The 20,738-nt window shown below is 43.7% G+C and overlaps 2 protein-coding genes across 8 annotated transcripts in view; one reads left to right on the forward strand and one right to left on the reverse strand.

Annotated features, from left to right (window-relative positions):
* Positions 1 to 252: 252 nt before the first annotated feature.
* On the reverse strand, positions 253 to 10,493 carry commd8 (COMM domain containing 8). Of its 4 annotated transcripts, XR_015102702.1 has the most exons (6): positions 10,177 to 10,467; positions 9,220 to 9,375; positions 8,966 to 9,118; positions 4,449 to 4,604; positions 2,665 to 2,738; positions 253 to 1,070 (listed from the first exon to the last, which is right to left on the reverse strand). XR_015102702.1 is itself a non-coding variant. In XM_086127710.1 (5 exons), the coding sequence occupies exons 1-5, from the start codon at positions 10,219 to 10,221 to the stop codon at positions 993 to 995; spliced, it is 588 nt and encodes a 195-aa protein (XP_085983836.1). In that variant the 5' UTR covers positions 10,222 to 10,489; the 3' UTR covers positions 253 to 992. The 4 variants fall into 4 exon arrangements, 3 of the variants coding, with proteins under 3 accessions (XP_085983836.1, XP_085983837.1, XP_085983835.1); XM_086127710.1 differs by lacking the exon at positions 2,665 to 2,738 and having other exon boundaries at positions 10,177 to 10,489; XM_086127711.1 differs by having other exon boundaries at positions 253 to 2,738; positions 10,177 to 10,461.
* A 100-nt stretch (positions 10,494 to 10,593) lies between these two features.
* The window catches only part of atp10d (ATPase phospholipid transporting 10D), a 91,563-nt gene continuing 81,418 nt past the window's right edge, over positions 10,594 to 20,738 (forward strand). For all 4 annotated transcript variants that reach the window (XM_086128036.1, XM_086128037.1, XM_086128039.1 and 1 more), the window contains exon 1: positions 10,594 to 10,763. The gene's annotated coding sequence lies outside the window, so the exon portion shown is untranslated. The remainder of the gene's footprint in view (positions 10,764 to 20,738) is intronic.

Here is a 20,738-nt window from a genome sequence, read left to right on the forward strand (position 1 = left end):
CATTAAAATGGGGAAAAATAGGACAAAAAAATATAAAAGGAAATTCAGAAACGATCAAAAATGTGTGAGTAATCACAATAAATTTTTAGTGAATTTGAGGTAATTATGACAGCTGCATTTTTAATTTGATTCAATATTTTAATCGTTTGACAGCTCTTATATATATATATATATATATATATATATATATATATATATACTGTATATATATATATATATGTGTATAGATAGACAGACACACACGCACACAGGTGCTCACCAAAAAATTTAATATCATGAAAAAGTTTATTTATTTCAGTAACACAATTTAAAAAGTGAAACTTGTGTTACGCCAACATTAATTTCACACAAACTGATCCATTTCAAGTGTTCATCCATTTAATTTCGATGATTATATCTAAAAACTAAGTAAAAAAACTGTAATAAAATAATTGAGTCAACATGCTCATCAAGTCAAGTCAAGTCAAGTCAACTGTATTTATAGAGCACTTTCAAACAGCCATCGCTGCATACAAAGTGCTGTACATGGAGCAATTTAACATGCACAATAAACAGTAAAACAAATCGGTAATAAAGGCGGTAGAAAGCACCAAACAGTAAAACCAAGAAAAAAATCTAAGTCATGCTGAGTCGAATGCCAAAGAATACAAGTGAGTTTTGAGGAGGGTTTTGAAGATGGGCAGACACAATTTTACATCAGCAATAAAACGACATCTCTCAATTCCCACTGCATGTCAGTTCGAATGTGAGCCAGCTTCTGCACCTCAACAGATCCAGCTGTCAAACTCATAAAGTTCGCAGACGACACCACGGTCATCGGTCTCATCAAAGACGGCGACGAGTCTGCGTACCGCCAACAAGTGGAGCAGCAGGAGCTCTGGTGCAGCCGACACAACCTCGGGCTGAACACGCTCAAGACTGTAGAGATGATCGTGGACTTCAGGAAACATTCTTCTCCACAGTTGCCCCTCACACTATCCAACTGCCCTGTGTCAACCGTCGAGACCTTCAAGTTCCTGGGACTCACAGTCTCCCAGGACATGAAGTGGGAAGTCAACACCATCTCCATCCTGAAAAGGGCCCAGCAGAGGATGTACTTCCTGAGGCTGCTGAGGAAGCATGGCCTGCCACAGGAGGTGCTACGACAGTTCTACACGGCAGTAATCGAATCAATCCTGTGTTCTTCCATCACGGTTTGGTTTGGGGCCGCCACAAAAAAGGACAAAATCCGACTTCAACGGACAGTTAGGACGGCGGAAAAAATCATTGGCACTGCCCTACCCACTCTTGAGGACTTGCACACTGCAAGAATCAAGACAAGGGCACGGAAAATCCTCCTGGATCCCCCGCACCCTGCCCACCTTTCCAGCTACTCCCCTCAGGCAGACGCTACAGATCCATGCGCACCAAATCCAGTAGACACTTAAACAGCTTCTTCCCTCTAGTCATTAACTCCTTAAACAGTCACTGACGTAGTCACTCTTCTTGTACTACAAATACTGCTACTGGTTACTCTAAAATGGTTCAATGATTTGTTGTTTACGATGATACTAATGCAGCGTGTTATACCGGAGACAAATTCCTTGTGTGTTCTACATACTTGGCCAATAAAGATGATTATGATTCTGATTCTGATTCTTTAGACAACAAAGCTGTATTGAATGTACATGGGTCGACAAAGTGCAGAACTTGTTCTGATGGGGAGTGACTTTCAGGTCTCTGGGCGTGCGGTGCTTTATGAGCAAGGTAAAGTATTTGGCTGCCAAACAGAATTCAAAGCAACGAAGACTGTGATTTGGGTCTCTCAACCACTGGAAACTTGATTTTTATTTCATGTATTTTAAACATGCATAGGCTGTGTCATTTGAGAGTCATTTCACTGATCAGCTGAATGCAATGTTTTCTGACATTTGGCTGGAAATGTGCACTGTACAGTTCGGAGAGAGGAGGTATAGATGCAAAATCAAGGAACGACACCGGGACACAAGACTGTGTGTGTGCTTCTTTCTGTTCCCTCAGTTTCATCTATATTGACATAAGAAATGTGCTCAATGAATTTACAATTTTCATTCATCTTTGATGATGTTCTGGATTTTTCTTTTCTGTTGGGATATTATCCTTACAACCTTATCTATATCTATATTATATTGCACTTAATTGAACGGTGTACATTGAAACCGGACCATTTATTTTGTGAATTTGTGAATGCATACACTTTGTTTTTCTTCTTTCTACCCACAATCTTGCTGCTGTAGACTGTAAATTTCGCCAGTGTGGGACAAATAAAGGATATCTAATCTTATTGTGAAAAATTAAGTTTTACAATCGCATTTCTGCTTTCCGCCTTTGGGTGAACTTGTCGGAGCTTCGCAGCGGGATTTTTTTTTTACGTCAACAATCAATGATAGAAATACAATTAAGAGTAGTTCAACAAGCACACCTGATGTTTTGTCACTTCGGGCTGAGACCTTTTTTAAACATTGCCTGCAAGTTGAGCATGTGCAGTTCGGCAGACACTTTCGTACTAGGATATAAAATTTCAGTGGCTGCCCGTTTGTTTGGTACCCCAAATTTTTTTTACTCAACTAACTGACGCATGCACAGGTGTTCTTGTGCGAGTCAGTTCTTGAAAAGGTTCACCCCGTTGATAGCATCCATCCTTACTTGACTGTCTCTTTGGGGGTGTGACGAGGATCAATATTTCTTCAACTGTTCCATTATTTCAACTGGAGTAGTACCTGCATAAAAAAAAAAAGAAAAAAAGTTCAAGTCTGCACTGATCAACCATTACTTAGGCTGGATTTACACAAAATCTCCATATTTCTGCTCTCAAGATGTACAATTCAGATATGTGCTATGGCAGGAAAAAGAAGACTCCAAATGCGGACAAAAATTTGAAACAGTCAACCTCCACATACTTGCGGGTCGGCACCCATCGAATTGGATCTTTACAGATTTTTTTTTTTTTTTTTTTGTTAAATATAGATTTTGGGGGATCGGAGAGTACAAGTCCCCCCCAACTTCCCATGGAAAATGGACAGTGAATGGTCATCATCTTTTGTTTTTAAATGCATTTGGTTCGATTTTTTTTCCTCGTTTTTTTCTTCCCCAGCCAGATGCATTTCAATGGGTATCATGTTTACATGGATTTTCACTCTTCGCGGGCCGACTTGTTCCTTATCGCCCCCACTGTCTGACTCTGATATGTGTCAACACCAGTGCAGGATCGAGACACAAATTGGATATACTCTGTTAATCTGAGTTGCCCATTCCTGAACAACACCAACTGTGTCGACCTAAACAACACAAGTAAGCACGTTTACGAAAGGAGCTTCTGTAAATATAAACTACAGTGCAACCATGATCTAAATTTACCAGTGGTCCTATGTGACTTCACAACAGCAATGGTGAAAAATTGCAGCGCCCTCCCTCATTTAAATTTTCCAGGCCCTGGTTATGTGGTTATCCATCCATCCATTTTCCGAACCGCTTGATCCTCACTAGGGTCGCGGGGGGTGCTGGAGCCTATCCCAGCCGTCTTCGGGCAGTAGGCGGGGGACACCCTGAATCAGTTGCCAGCCAATCGCAGGGCACACAGAGACGAACAACCATCCACGCCCACACTCACACCTAGGGACAATTTAGAGCGTCCAATCAACCTGCCACGCATGTTTTTGGAACGTGGGAGGAAACCGGAGCACCCGGAGAAAACCCACGCAGGCCCGGGGAGAACATGCAAACTCCACACAGGGAGGCCGGAGCTGGAATCGAACCCGGTACCTCTGCACTGTGAAGCCGACGTGCTAACCACTGGACTACCGGGCCGCCTATGTGGTTATCAAAACCCTAAATTGTCCATAGTTGTGAATAGGAACTGTTTTCTTGATCCTCTCTTTTACGGTTGCTGTAAAAGTTGGCTTTTTCCTGGTTTTTTTCCTCTGGCATCACAGATGGAAAGAGTCAGGCCAAAGCTTATGTACAGGCAAACGTTTGTAGGCACGCTGCAAAAGCAGCCTTATAACCAACTGCTAATCAGTCCACTGTGTATTAAGATTAAGATATCCTTTATTTGTCCCACACTGGGGAAATTTACAGCCTCCAGCAGCAAGAATGTAGGCAGAAAAAAGAAAGAAGAAAAAACAAACAAACACCGTTCAATTAAGTGCAATATAAATACAAAATGGATAAATCGCAGTGCTATTTACAGTTGTTTTTCACATCATTGATGAATATATTGTAACTAATACATATTCAAATTGAGGAACGCAAAATGTGAGTGTAGATTTCAGCACCATGTAAGTCTAAGATGTCAATCAAAATGTGAAACTTGAACTGAAATGAAAAATGAATGAATTGAAAATAGATTTTGAATAGCATGAGCAAATGTGTCCAAACCTTTGCCTTGTGAAACAACCAGTGAAGGAGGCCAATGTGCAGTCTTGGTTTACCTTATTCGCGGCCTCCAGTGACAATATGAGTGTATTAAGTTCCTCTCTGTTCATCTCCATGGAAAAAGAGTTGAGGGTTCCGTTCTCTCTTACATCCAGACTAAGACTTAACAGAGGAGTCTGAAGAGCTGAAATCTTGTCACTGGACAGCGCCAACTAGAGGTAGGGGGAGGTAAGGAATGCAAATAAAATCAACTGCTTGTTTCCATGACAACCATATATACAGTATTCATGATACCATTTCCAAACTTGGGGTCACGTCCAGGTTTTTATTGTGTCACAAAATTCAGATTCAGATTCAGATTCAGGAAACTTTATTCATCCCCACGGGGTAATTTGGACTTAACAGGCACGCTCTGCACAAGAAACATGAAAAACAATGACGAACATGGGATACAGTGCGAAGGGCCTGTCGGTACTCGCCGTATGTACAGCGCCCCGAGATCTTAGTTGAGAAAAGTAAACACTAGGGAAGGAGGGGAAAAAAAACATGCTAGAATTATCCTCTTCTGAGGATGTTTTAAGTCTCTGAGGAAAAAAAAGATACCCTGCACATCAAGCATATGGATGGCAGTTACAACAAGTCACAAGACATAACATGTAATGAGGGGTCGGGGGAGCGCGACGCAGTCCGACCGGCGTGCTGCCAGTCCATTCAGCGCACAGCAGATCAAGTCGCATCACGGGGAAAAGCCAGGAGGAACAATGAAGGCGTTGATGATAAGGACAGGCCGCAGCTGCTTCTTCAAGTTCTGCTCATGGAGACAGTCCCGGCTTATCAGTCTGTGGCTGAGAAGGAGGGGGTGATGGTGGGGGCACTAGCTTCCATGCGTACTTTTCAGGGGAAAGGGTCCAGATAGCGTTGTCTTGGGACAGCCACCAACAATTTCAGGTGGCCTAGAGTTCGTGGCTGTATTCCTTCACTGGCGCCGATCAGCCAAATCCTCAATTCCTTTTCGAAGCGAGAATTCCAACTTCACCATGTTGTCGCCAATCGTACAAAGACGCTCCAAAACCGCTTCCATATTGCGGTTGAGCTCAGTCACCGCTTAGAGTCTTGTTGGACATTCGCGCTAGACTGACCGGCAGCTTCTTCACTTCCAATAAAGCTGCTCCAGTCGGTTGAATTTTGCGATAGAACAGGAAACTGCTAACACCAAACAGCAGCATACCTGTTATCAGAAGGCCGATAATGTAGATGTCTTCCACATCCTCAACCGACAGTATTGACAGGCACACATTTCTCCACTTTCTCCATGGATCAAGAGCGTATCCGGCAGCAAATGTCCCCGAGGGGCAAGTAGGCTCCCCACTGCCTGCTCTTTACGTCGAAAAAAATTTGTCTATTACATCGAGAGACCAGCCAACCAATTCCATGGTTTGTTCTTAGGATGAAAATACGATAGGAGGCTAGGAAAGTTAGACACAGACAGCAAGTAGACTGAGTGGCGAGCAAGGGGAGGGTGGGTAAGGACAGGAGCTGAGCAGAAAAGCGTCCACCTTCGTCGAGAGCCAAGCAGAAAAGGGTCTGTAATCTTGCTATCATCGATTTGATTGACACTTTTGTCCATCCATCCATCCTTTTTCCAGTCCGCTTGATCCTCACAAGGGTCGCAGTGGGTGCTGGAGTCTATCTCAGCCGTCTTCGGGCAGTAGGCGGGGGACACCCTGAACCAGTTGCCAGCCAATCGCAGGGCACACAGAGACGAACAACCATCCGCGCTCACACTGACACCTCGGGACAATTTGGAGTGTTCAATCAGCCTGCCATGCATGTTTTTAGAATGTGGGAGGAAACTGGAGTACCCGGAGAAAACCCACGCAGGAACGGGGAGAACATGCAAACTCCACACAGGCAAGCTGGAGCCGGAATCGAACCCTTCACCTCTGCACTGTAAGGTCGACGCAGCTAACCACCGGACCACCCTGACCCTTTTCTATTTAAAGGATATTCTGTTTCGATGAGTGCCACACGGTGGGCTGATACCCGGTTTGATGGTTTACTCTGGTTAATCAAAGTCAAGGTTTCTGCAAAAACTGTGCATCACCGGTCATGAGCTTTTTTATTTTTTATTGGAAGCAATTTCGAAGCATGGCACACCCTGCTGCAATATGATTGGTTATCTGCAAAGAAGTGACCGTCACGAACTCTACGAGCCGCCTCTTTGAAGTTAAGGACAAGATGCCCGCCACATTTATTTTTTTTCTCCTTCCCATGTGAGCAGAGAGTGAAAGTGTGAGGGGTCACACACACACATCCACTCAGAGGAGAGAGGAAATAAGAGATTTAGCCACTTTGCTAACTAACTCTCGCATAATAACAAGCAATGGTCCATCTATAAATTTGTAAATTCCGCCCTTATTGTACTTCCTGAATGGAGCGGTTGGCATGGCACCTGCGGCATCTCGTCGGTGGCGAGTATGAATCTACGTGTGTCAATGTAGACTTCAAACCAAAGAAGAAACTGAGTGTGCACCCTTGCTCACACAACTGAAACTGTGATGGATGGGAATGATGTTGTGTCCTCTTTGTAGAACAAACTGGAAATGAAAGAATGAGTGTAGAAATGTAATGTGTGTGTGTGTTTGTGTGGTGCGCACCACTGTCACCGTGTGCACACAGAGGGTGAAAGCAGAGTGCATCTTAAAGGGAACATTGCTTACATGAACAAATAAAGGAAATGTTTGTTTACTCTCAAGGTGTCTTCATTTTTGTTTCAACATTTGTACCAGTGCGAGAAGTCTACTTTGAGTAGTACAAAGAACATTTGTCTAATTCCTTGTGAGCTGGTCATCAGATCATAGATGCACAGCTATGAACCTTCTGGATTCAAGGCTCAAGAGTAACTTTTTTTTTTTTACACGAGGAGCGTAATGAGCCCTAACCTCACATTTTACTTTATTTTTGTTCATTGTTTTTTTTGCAAATATTTTTTAGCAAGTTGAAGATTTAGTGGGTGGTGCTCGTGGCGCAATGGATAGGGTGAAGATGATGGGTTTGACTCCTGGCTAGCTTGTGTGATTTTTGGCGGCCCGTTGATCGAGTGGTTAGCATGTCGACCTCACAGTGGAGAGGTCGTGGATTCGATCCAGGCTCCGGCCTTCCTAAGTGGAGTTTGCATGTTCTCACCGTGTCTGCGTGGGTTTTCGCTGGGTACTCCATTTTCCAATCCGCTTTATCCTCACAAGGGTCGCGGTGGGTGCTGGAGTCAATCCCAACCGTCTTCGGGCAGTAGGCGGGGGACACCCTGAACCGGTTGCCAGCCAATCACAGGGCACACAGAGACGAACAACCATCCACACTCACACATAGGGACAATTTTGAGTGTTCAATCAGCCTGTTATGCATGTTTTTGGAATGTGGGAGGAAACTGGAGTGCCCGGAGAAAACCCACGCAGGAACGGGGAGAACATGCAAACTCCACACAGGGAGGCCCGAGCCGGAATCGAACCCTGCACCTCTGCACTGTGAGGTTGACGTGCTAACCAGTGGACCGCTGGGCCGCCACAAAAATGCTCAAAAAGACTATTTAAAAAAATGTACTGGTTGCGCTGCCGTGGGTAGATGAAAATGACAACATTTAGAGGCAGTCTGGAGGGCTGTGTATTATGACACATGCTAAAATACTCACTACTCCAGTGAAGTAGTATGAATGTTTATGAATAGCTTTTTTGTTAAATTATTAATGTTTTTTACATTGAACATTTTTTTAACTTGAACTTTGATACTGCAATATTTTTGCTCACAGTTATGCCAAACTGACACATTATTGGCATGCCTTTTTGCCTTTTGTAAGCCACCTGCCATAGGTTACATAAAGTAAGCAGTAATTCTCTAACATGTGAAAGTACTTTTGTCAAACCTTTTGCATTAATAGAAAAAAGATTTGTATTTCAAGAGTGTTATGTTTCTAATCCAATATTACAGGTGTTCATTTCTGTTCATAATTGCAGGACAAATAAGAATGTAACAATGTTACAAAAACTTTGGATACTGCCTAAAGGTTTTTTTGAGGTGTGACAGCCTTGATGCCGGACATATTTTTATGTTCATCCATCCATTTTCCGATCCACTTTATCCTCACAGGGGTCGCGGGGGCTGCGAGCCTCTTGCAGGGCATAAATAGACAAACAACCATTAGGACTCACACTCACACCACCGGACAATTTAGTGTGTTCCATTAACCTGCCCATGCATGTTTTTGGAATGTGGGAGGAAACTGGAGTACCCGGAGAAAACCCATGCAGGCACGGGGAGAACATGCAAACTCCACATAGGAGGCTGGAACCGGAATCAAACTCTGCACCTCTGCACTGTGAGTTCGATGCGCTAACCACTGGTCCACCAGGCTGCCCTTTTACTTTCATTAATATATAAAAAAAATAGCACAAAGTCAACCACATAGGTGAACAGACAGTATTTGACTGTACATCTTGTTCACACACACAAAAAAAAGAAACTTTGTGTCCTATTTACAGGACACAGACATAGTGAACGAAGCAAAGCGTTTATTCACCTTCAGCTGCCAGTCAAAGTCCTGTAACATAGCAGAGGAGATTGCGTGGGTTCTAGTCAACAGAGCATGGCAAATCTCTTCCCGTCGTGATCTCAGTACGTTAAGCACAGCCTCTGAGTGGCTGCTACTCAACTCGGACAGGCGAATCAGCACCTGAACACAACCAGGAGGAAACACTGGAAATCTGACTTGGAAATACAGGAGCTTCTCATCACCACAGTTCCTGTGTCGACTGTCCCTTAATGTGCTCTCACCTCCTCGTCAGAGCTGTTGTTCCCTACCAACAGCCGGAAGACTGCTGTCAAAGAGTTGGTAATCTCCAGCCACTCCTCCAGGCTCCAGGTGGCATTGTAGTCCCCTCTGCAAGGAGGTTCTCGGCCACAGAGTCCATCCACTACCCTGTGACAAAGCTACAGACACGCAGGATTGTAAGGCTGTGTCATGGTTGAAAGTGTGAAACGGCAGCTCAGGCTTGTTAAGGACATCATTTTCATTCTTTGAGTGGGGGGCGGGGGGGGGGGGCGAACTTTCACATGATGACCTGAACAAAAATTTGATAGCAATAAGAAGTCAAAGTCTGGATGCTCTCAGATATTCATGATATATTAATAGAAAGCCGACATTTGCAAATAAAATATGGCTGCCATTCACAGGTTGACCAGTGTTGACGGATGCAAAAAAAAAACCCAAACAAATAAAAAACAGATCATTGAATACGCACCACATTGGGTGACATTTTTCATTATTGAACTAATACAGTACTTCTTCAAAGTTTCACACAGATTTATATTCACCTCTGCACATCAAAATAAAAGTATCGCATACTTGACGTTTTAATTCGACTTCCTGAAGCTGCAGAAACTGTTTCTCCAGATGCGCTGTCAATCTTTACGTTCATCCATGAGGTCAGTGGGTTAGGAAAAAAAATGAGCACCATCAGGAATAAATTAGCACCAAACAACAAACTCTGGCGCTCATTTGAGAACTACACCAAAATGTTTATGTGCAACTATTAACAATTATTCTTGCGTTCCGACGTGTGGATCAAACGCCTTTTTTGTTCGGCAAACCCAGTTTGCAGTTAGCATTGCGTCAACGTTCTATTCAGTTTAAAATGCATTCACGTGGTTTGATTGCTCAGAAAGCGTTCACCACCAACAATCTTTAAACGTGTTGCTGTCCACATAAATAAGACACTTATTTGCACTTACTTTAAGACACTCCGAAAGGGACAAGCTGTTTAGTTGGACCACCATAATTTTCCCAGTTCCGCTTCTTTTTCGTCAGCTGACACACGACGATAGTCACGTGACTGCGTCATGAGGCATTGAAATGCATTGTGTATAAATTAAAATCAATATAATCAACGACTAGTTTGTGTGTTTCATCCCACCACACTCATTGTTATTGTTAACGCGTTGCAAGCCTTGAGTGAGCACGACAAATATTAGCGCGATAATATATTTAAAACCCCAACCACGACGTCCAAAGATATTACGAAATTAAAGGTTAATATCACTTTCATCCCATCCTTTAAATATTTTATTGTAATTATAGACATGGAACCCCAAGCTTCGATAAACGGGATGTTGCGACACTTCCCTTGGAAGGAAGCGGAAAGGGAACAGAATGTGGGTGAGAGGTTTATACATTGCCGCCGGTGTGTTAAATTCTACTGCTCGTTTTTTTTTTTTTTTGAAAAATAAACAAGTTCTGTCATGGTACCGATGAAGTGAACTAACTGAGGCGTCCACTGTGAATCAAACCGCCAATTCCTCATTTGGACATTAAAAACAGGGTAAGTCTATCATGGGATGACAGCCGGTCCTTTCGTGTGTGAGCGTGTGTGCGCGCGCGTGCGTGGTTGTTTCATTGTGATGCATGAAGTACACACGCAAATGAACCATAACTGCAGTGTACCTTTTTGATTTGCGGCAATCTAAAACATTTACAGTTTTCCCATGACACGACAAACCTTTTCAAGTTAAACAGAGACGATTGGGAATGTCAAAGATCAATGTGTTGTTTGTTGACAACACTTAGCTCGATTACAATTTAATAAATAATATATAATAAGATATCCTTTATTTGTCCCACACTGGGGAAATTTACAGTCTACAGCAGCAATTTTTTGGGGGGGGGGGGCGGTAGAAAGAATTTACGTAATTATCCATTATACTGTAGACATGGGGTGTCAAGCTCATTTCACATTGTGGGCCACATATGGCCTCAGTCGATGTCAAGTGGGCAGGACCATTAAAATTATATCATACTCTGCTATAAATAACCAAAATATCATGTATTTCCTTTGTTTTGGTATAAAGAAGCACAAGAACATGAGGAAAATGTTGAAATTTAATGAACATATCTTTTACAAAGCATTTCATGAAGCACCTTAGACAAATGTGCAATTCACTTTTATTATTCACATATATGCATTGCAACTGATTCCAATGATTTGTATAAAGGTATAAAACTTTAACAAGTAATTGGTATTGAAAAATATAATAATGCACTTTAATATGAAACGATATTTATAAAGAAAGGGATTTTTAAACCATTTACACTTGTTCATATAAAATCTAAATGTAATCCCTGCCTACACTTTACAAATTAAGGAGAGTGGTATAAATGACTTGACTGTTTCAATTGGCTGTCTAAATCTGTTGATAGGTCAGAAATCCACTCTGCTATAGTATTCCTTGTCAGGCTAATACTGGCAAAACCTTGTCGCTTCTTGGGATATACAAGCTCAGCCGCCTTCATCATACATCGTTTAAAGTCACAGTCGGAAGCTTTGACGCTAATGCTAATTTGCTAGCAATTAGGTAGCTGGCTTTTTCTGCTGTGGCTCTGTATGAAAGGTGACTGCTGTTTCCTCAGACCTGCCTGCAATTTGTTGATCTTATCTCTTCTCAGTTTTCCTTGCAAGCCGTCAAATTTTTCATTGGGAAGAGTCTCGTCGTGGCGTCGAATATTATGTTCCTTCATTACCTGAAACTTGTTGCAAACAGACCAAGCACAAAGGTTTGCCGTGCATTTCTATAAATAAATAGGACGTGGTCCATTTTTCATTGAAAGTTCTATACACCGTATCTGCTTTTCTCTGTTTGGATAATGACATTTTGGCTAATAAGGGTGTAGGGGAGGGGTAGAGACTAGGGTAGAAACAACATCGTAACAAGCAACAGATGGTGCATTGATACCGTCTGCTGTGTTGGTTCTGTCTCAGTGACAGACTGCTGTTGTCTTCTTGTCTGATCAAAACAGTGGATAATCCATGAATTGCATCTTATTAAAAACATTCATTCCATGTCTTTTATGCATTTTTTCACTTTTAAATCATCCCGTGGGCCTGATCGAACCTCCTAGGGGCCGGGGGCCGCATTTTTGACACCACTGCATTACATCTTTGGAAACAGGCAAGGGAAGGCAGCTGTCAACAATGGTCATGAGCAATAGATTAATCCAGTGCTTCTCAAATAGTGGGGTGATGCCAGGGTTTCCGTGTGGGGGTTTTTTTCGCCGAAGAAAATAGAAAATAGAATAAATTGTAATTGCACATTCACGAGAGCAGTTGGCAGTGGCGGCCTCAAAATGTCAGAGAATGCACAGAGAGTATAAGCTCGATGGTGTAGAGCAGATGTGACAAAAGAAAGTCACCCGAAATATGTCGAGGCATATGAAACACTTGGCTTCAGTGTGACTACAGTGGGAGACGTATGAGTCAAAAAATGCCGGCTGCCGACAGCACGAAGCAAAATAAATCAAGGCGCCATACATTACACCTCAATCATGCTGATAAGCTGCTGGAAAAGTTGTGCACTGCAAAATGTGCTCATTGTAGCCATCAATCTGACTTCCTCATTTTGAGTTAAACATTTTTTTTTTTCAAGACTAAAGTGTTTTATATCATGTGCTCCTGAGTTAATGTTGATGAACTGAATTTGAATTTGTTATTATTTATTGATATTATTTAATTTAATTTTCAGAATGAAATGGTCCAATAAGTTCGTCAAAAATATTAACTGTTTAAACAAGGATTTTTTTTCAGGCAAATTGATGCACATAAAATATTTTCAGTTTCAGATGAAAAAACAATGTTAATAAAGTTACTCTTTGCTGTTAGTAGAACTATATTTCTTTCTTTTTTCTTTTATTTAATGTTAATAAGGATACAATGAAATGCAGAGGTTTACTGACAACAGTTTTGTTGACAAATGATATTTATAGTGGTGGCAGAGAATCGGGGGGGGGGGGGGGCGTGAATCATTTTCTTCTTGTTAGCGGGGGCGTAACAGAAAATAATTGAGACGCAGTGGATTAATCTAATATGCTATAGTATGTGCATTTGATTTGTCGAGCACAGTACTTTGATGAATTTAGGGTGTCCAACAGACACACCAACTGTGTGTGACAGAACGTCTGGGAGAATCTCCTTTGTACAGAGCGGGACTGGCCGTCGGGCGTACTGGGCAGATTTCTGGTGTGCCAGTGTCTTCAGAGGATGCAGTGCAGTTAATTTATTTTTGTTAAATTTTTTTGCAATGTTTTTCCTCATGGTTTTTGTCCAAAAGTTCAGCCCTCAAAGCAGAGGGAACTTTAAACAGCTGAGAGTTAACAGTAAAATGTACCAATCAATGCTGCTGGCAGAGATATGTGGTTGCCTCAATGTGAGTGTCTAACGGGTTTTGAGACTCTTCACGAAATGACTATAGGAGAGTGTTCCTCTGGACTGGAAACTCTTAGAATGGCTCAGGCGTGCCCTCCAGCTCGTGCTTTAATTCTTGCAGTGCCAGTAGCGTTCTGAGCAGCTCCCAATAACAAACAACTCATCTCAACTCAACATGGATTATATAGTACTTTAAAACTATTGCTGCATACCAATTGCTATTGTTGAGGAGAGTCAGCTTTTCGTTTGCTTCTTGCTCTCCTTGGACACAAGTCCTTTTATACCTCTGTAAGGTGGAATAAAGACCAAACACCACGTCGTACTTTTTCAGTTTATCACAGCACAGCACAAATCGATTTGGGCTTCCGAGAGTTTCAGATTTCTTTCGGAAGCGTCAAAGAAACACATTCATGAGATTATATAGAGACAATATGATAATGAGAGGCGGGGAGGTACGCCTCTCATGCAAATCCCTGAAACAAAGAAAGTAACATGTCATCTAACCCGGCGTGGCTGGAAGAAGTTGGGAGCGGTGGGGTTCGAGGGCACTAAAGGTGATTGTAAACACAGCGAGCAGGAAATACCTTTAACAGCATTCTACATTGTTTCTCTCAAGTGCCTGAACAAACACAACTAGCAGAGAGGAATAACACCATAACCATTAAACCTACCTAAGCAAAAAACTAGAGACAAAGAAGGTCAAGCAAAGTTCGACCTTGAAATGATGACGAAGTATAGACCACTGCTGTTGGTCACAGATCTTGAGATTAGGGTTCCTCTTTGAGGGCACTTGACAGCCTTCAGGGATTTATATGAGGTGGTGGAGACAGGAAAACCCTCGGGGGCTGTTAATTAACCAAGTGAAAATAGGACCTAAACTTCACACTACAGTCTTTGTTTTAAGTACTTCAGCAGATGTTCAGGACAGAGACTAGTGTCAATAGTTCTCATAGTAAGCTGAAATTCCTCAACAATGTTCTACTACTACTTCTAGCGGAATATTTCCTTAACACTATACATGAAATAAAAATGTGTCATAAAATAACAAGAAGAGTGAAAACAGTACAGTGGTACCTCTACTTAGAACATTTCTTCATACGAGATTTTTAAATTACGAAAATATTGCCTCTTGTTAATGATGTGTCGGCCCGGAGCCAGACCCCACGCCTTCTCCCGGGGACCAGGGGCGCGCCGAGGCGTTTCGTCTCTTCCCGGGCGTCAGCTGAAGGATCCGGTGGGCCGACACAAAAGAAGCGAAAATCCAAGGTTTCTTAGTCGAGCCGCAGATCAGGGGACACACCAGAGGTTTCTAAGAGCTTGAAGCCGAGATCGTTTAAAGTCCAAAAAAACAAACTAAGTCCAGAGGCCGAGGTGCAGGCTGGTCACAAACGAGTTTATTCAATCAAACCCGGAGAGGTACAGATGTGCACATCAGGAAAACTCTGAAAAACTCTCTGGAATACACACAGGTTTTATAGCGATATGAGGGGCAACCCCTCTCATTTCATTGGTCAGTTTCTAAGATTGTTTGTTAACTTAATGGTGTCATACTGCGTTGTGTAATTCTGATTGGCTGTGGCTTTCTTTGTTAGCTAGATTTTAATGGTATCTATAATTACTTCATAACTTAGTTTATGGATTATAATAGTATCACAGTTTGTTCTGTTTATAAAAATATAATAGGGGCCCCTACTGGGCCTTTGTATGATTGCTTGTGGCTTTCACCATATCTGTATGCTTGGCTACCTAGTAATGATCTTTCCTGAGCAGACAACGGTCGGTTAACTTGCTTTGTCATGTTCTGTTTGTCTTTTGCAGTTGGAGTCTGTAAATTTCCCCAGTGGGGGACAAGTAACAGACATCTTATCTAAGGGTGGCCACCTTGCGTAGCTATGGCAACCATACTCATTTCCCGCTCGCTATAGTGGAATGTGCAATTTGACATGGAACAGATACCCTTATGCACTCGCACTTCAGTACTCTCTTTGCTGCGTAGGTCAAGCCGTTGATGAAATGATATAGAAACGCATTGAGTGTTTTTTGTCCGAATGAAACCTATTAGCAGAAAGCAAAAGTTGGTAGCTAATACGCTTCGTTAATGTACAATTAGCTTCTGGGTTCCACATTTGTTTGACCTATTAATTTCTCTGTTCAACAACCGTATGCCTGTTTTTTCTCTATCAGCTATGAGTTATTAATGTGGTTTAACACAGTATTAATATAAAACAGACACTACATTGACAAAAAGAATTCAAGATATGAAAGGTAAAAATACAGTATGGGCTGTTCTCGCAGCTCTGAGTTTCCTGAACGCAAAACACGTATAGCTGCCCCGCCATTGGCTATTACCAAGCATCATATTGCCATCCCATTGGGTAAGAGGGACCTCGAACGTATGTTCCTATGAATGAATGAATGAATGAATACTTTGTCATTGAACACTTGTTACAACGAGATTTTGCAGGAGCCTCCCCCCCAAGTGTATCGTAAAATATAAAAAAGTATATTTTTATATTTTACATTGCACTCCTCTAGTCCTGGGTACGACGTTAAACTGCATCCAACTGGTCCTCCAGGTTGGGGGTTGGGCGTGAGGTTAACAACCTCACCCTGTAAAACAAAACCTGTTACAGAAACGACGAGAGGAAGCCTTTCCGGTAAACCACGGCGAAGAAGAGACGGCACATCCTTGGATGTATCTATGACGGGGCCGGGTGAAATCCAGCAGGAAGCCCGACCCCTGATGACCCCGATCTTTGGAACCAAAACCAACACCAGAGTAGGCACCTGGAATGTGCGCACAATGTTCCAGTCTGGTCGCATGGACCAGGTGCTGAAGAATATGAGGGACTATCGCCTGGACATCTTAGGCGTTAGTGAAATGAGGTGGACGGGGCAAGGGCGTCTCGTGGTTGATGGAGCAACTTTTCTGTACTCTGGGAAGCAAGACCACCATTCCCATGGAGTCGGCATCATACTCTCCAATAGTGCAGCAAAAGCATTGTTTGGATGGAAGCCGGTGAATGAACGGATTATTACAGCAAGGCTCTACACCAGATATGCCAAAGTAACCATCGTACAAGTCTATGCCCCAACCGAAGCTGCCTCAGCGGACGATAAAGACACCTTCTACAACCAGCTCCAGACCGTGCTTGAGGAGATCCCCAGACATGACATCAAAATGCTGATTGGAGACTTCAACGCAAAACTGGATAATGACAGAAGGGGCCTGAATGCCACAGTTGGACCACATGGGTCTGCAGGCTCCACGAACGACAACGGGGAGAGACTGTTGATGCTAACCAGTGCCAACGGCCTCAGCATTGGCAACACCTTTTTTGAGCACAAGCGGATCCACAAAGTAACCTGGGTTTCACCTGGTGGCGGGACCCAGAACGAACTGGACTACATATGCATCAACACAAGGTGGCGCTCGTCATTGCTCGACGTTCGCTCCCACAGAGGTGCAGATGTGGGTTCAGACCACTTCCTTGTGGTGAGTAAAATCAAGCTGAAGCTGAAGAAGGTGAAAAGGGTGCAGCCCAAGAGACCTTACGCAGTGGACAAGCTAAAGGATAACAACATCTCAGAAAGCTTCTGTGAGGAGTTGAGTAGGAAGCTCAAGCTATCACAACACCTTGCAAACATTGAGGAGCAGTGGAGTATGTTCTCTTGTGCCATTGCTGAAACTGCAGAAGCAGTTATCGGCAGAAAGAGGGGTACCAACAAAGAGAGATGGATAACAGACAACACCTGGAAGTTGATTGATGAAAGGAAAGTGGCCAAGATAAAAAGAGAACAAAAGAGGAGGCTCCGGAGCTGGAGGATGGAAGACGAGGAGTACAGGCGCTTGGACAGGGCAGTGAAGAAGAGTTGCAGGAAGGATAAAAGACAGTGGCTAGAAGAGAAAGCAAGAGAGGCACAGGAAGCAGCCGAGAACAACAACACGACGACCCTATACAAGATCGTGCGGGAGCTAACCAACTCCAGGAGCAGCTCAAGCGTGCCAATCAGGAGCAAGGATGGCAGGACACTTCTAAGCGACGACGAGCAAGAAGCAAGATGGCTGGAACACTTCAGGGAGGTTCTCAACCAACCAATGCCTCCCGTGCTCTTCAATTTCGATCAAGAGACACCAGCTCCAGCTCTAAATATTACATCGAAAGAGATATCCGAGACTGAGGTTGCCAGAGCAATCAAGGGCCTTAAGAACAACAAGGCACCGGGACTCGATGAGGTAGCTGCCGAGATGTTGAAACACGGCCAAGACGCTGTTGTGGAGAGCCTTACCCACCTGTTCAACCTGATTTGGCATGCTGAAGAGGTTCCTGCCGACTGGAGACGTGGGGTCATTGTCACGCTTCCTAAGAAGGGAAACCTCGCAGACTGCAATAACTGGCGGGGCATTACACTGCTGTCAATCCCCAGCAAGGTATTCTGCAGTGTCCTGCTACATCGCCTTAAAGATGAAGTGGATAACATCTTGAGGGAAGAGCAAGCCGGTTTCAGGAAGGGAAGGTCTTGCGCCGAACAGATCTTTACCCTTCGAAACATCATAGAGCAGTGCCAAGAACTTCAGACACCACTCATGATCAACTATATCGATTTCAAGAAAGCCTTCGACAGCATCCACCGGGAGTCACTGTGGCAGATCGTCCAGCTGTATGGTGTACCCCTCATCAACATCTTCAGGTCATTGTACCACAACTCAACCTGTTGTGTCAAAACCAACAGTGGCACAACTGATGATTTTGACATTGTCACTGGTGTAAGACAGGGTTGCATTCTGTCACCCCTACTCTTCATCATCATAATTGACTTTGTGATGAGGAAGTCCATCACAGGGGAAGAAGTTGGTATCAAGTGGGGAGGGAGCAGACTAGCTGACCTGGAATTTGCAGATGATTTGGCTCTGTTAAGTCACACCCAGCCCGCACTCCAGGAGTTGACCAACAATCTGCATGAGCACGGAGTTAAGGTCGGTTTACGAATTAGCCAGGAAAAGACCAAGGCCATGGCCGTCGGACAGCACCAACACCTTCAACCACTCACTCTACACCAACATGACATAGAGTACATTGACAGCTTCACATATCTTGGGAGTAACATCTCAAATACAGGTGGTGTGGAGAAAGACGTCAACAGTAGACTTGGTAAAGCTGCGGGAGTGTTCCAACGCCTCCGCAACATCTGGTCATCGAAAGCCATCACTACGACCACCAAGCTACGCCTCTATATGTCAGTGGTTATCCCAACAGCGATTTACGCCTGTGAGACATGGATGAAGACAGCCAACATTACCAACAAGTTAGATGTCTTTCATCGGCGTTGCCTGAGATCCATCCTGAGGATCTCATGGAGAGACCACATCACCAACGAGGAGGTGATGAAGAGGGCAGGAGTGGCTGAACTGTCAGACATTGTCTCTGAAAGGAGAAGGAAAATGATCGGCCACGTACTCCGGCTGCCAAGAGAGAGACCGGCAAGTGTGGCCATGGACTGGATGCCAGAGGGTGGAAAGAGGAAGAGAGGTAGGCCAAAGAAGACGTGGAGACAGACTGCCAAAGAAGACCTCAGTGAGATGGGTGTCAGCTGGCATGGAGCAAGAAAGGTCGCCAGTGACCGGAACAAATGGAGGAGGCTCGTCGCCCAATGTTCCAAATAGGAGCGGGCGGAACTAACTAACTAACTAACTAACTCCTCTAGACATACCCACAATCACATACACACGTTTAAAATTGAGATTTAACATTATGAATGGATTTTTAAAAATCCATTCAAAAAAGTCCAAGGACACAACACTGTCACACACCAGCTCGGGCTCCTTCCCTGCCAGAGAGGTGACATTCCATGTCCCAAGAGCTAGCTTCTGCACCCGAGGATCGGACCGCCAGCGTCCCCGCCTTTGGCTGCCGCCCAGCTCACATTGCACCTGACCCCTTTGACCCCTCCCATGGGTGGTGAGACCATGAGAAGGGGGACCCACGTTGCCTCTTCGGGCTGATCCCGGCCGGGCCGCATGGGTGTAGGCCCGGCCACCAGGCGCTCGCCAACGAGCCCCGCCTCCAGGCCTGGCTCCAGAGGGGGGCCCCGGTGACCCGCGTCCGGGCAAGGGAAACTGAGTGCCATTGATTTTATTGATCATAAGGAGCTTGTGAGCCGTGCTTTGTCTGGTCCCTCTACAGTAATAGTTAATTTACGTTTTTCAGAGGCGGTCATGAACGCCTCTCGAGTTGAACGGACGCCTCTCGAGTTGAATGGAAGAAGTGTAGCACCATCTAGTGGCGGCATTGTAGATTGCACCTTATAATGCGATGCGTCCAATGTTTGAAAAAGAAATTACAAAATAGCTATTCATTGAAGCTGCGCCTCATAAACCAGTGCACCTTTTAGTGCGGAAAATACGGTACTTCCTGTAACATCCCGCCCCGCCGCCTCCCAAGACACCCACCCAAAATGCGTGTTTTTAAAACCACAGGGTTTTTTTTGCACATTTTCACGGCCTTGTGCAACTGGAAATTTGCCAATATTCCATCTTTGAAAGAGTTGTTGACTGTATGTAAACATAGTCTGTGAGGCATCTGAAGTTCAGATGCCCCACAGACTGTTTATCATGCCGTATGGTTCAGTTTGTGAACCATACTGCATGACAGTACTGCAGCCATCTGTGAATGACAGAGCTAAAAAAACAAAAGGAGCACCAGCCGCGTGGCCCCGAATGACCTGAGGAGATGGAAATTTGACTCTTTCTTTGGTCTTTATGCAAATGAAGCATATTATCGTTCCACAATCTAAATATTTCATATCAGTTAATACTAATAACCAATTATTTTTTATTATTATTTAAAAATAGTCTTTGTGTACATTGTAATATAATGCTATATTGCTCCTCCACCAGCGCACTGCAAATTCTTTTTTCTGTTAGACGCTACCCCGAAGCAGCATTATTGAGAGTTGCATTACCCCTCATTCAATGTTCATATTGTATTAGTGTATTGAACTAATACTCTCTTGTAGTGCATGCATTAACAGTAAAACATTAAAATGAGGCAAACAGATGAGAATCACAATCAGAATCATCTTTGTGAATTTCTGCATTGT

Source organism: Hippocampus guttulatus, chromosome 13 (genome assembly GCF_054856545.1).
Source record: "Hippocampus guttulatus isolate MCC_2025c chromosome 13, RoL_Hgut_1.0, whole genome shotgun sequence".
Taxonomy (NCBI): Eukaryota; Metazoa; Chordata; class Actinopteri; order Syngnathiformes; family Syngnathidae; genus Hippocampus; species Hippocampus guttulatus.

Excerpts from the sequence above, each read along its gene's own strand:
- commd8 (XM_086127709.1), bottom strand. The coding sequence starts at position 10,221 with ATGGTGGTCCAACTAAACAGCTTGTCCCTTTCGGAGTGTCTTAAA. Across the intron at positions 9,376-10,176 it reads CCCTTTCGGAGTGTCTTAAA|CTTTGTCACAGGGTAGTGGA; the intron begins GTAAGTGCAAAT and ends GCGTGTCTGTAG. Across the intron at positions 4,605-8,965 it reads ACTTTGACTGGCAGCTGAAG|TTGGCGCTGTCCAGTGACAA; the intron begins GTGAATAAACGC and ends CCCTACCTCTAG.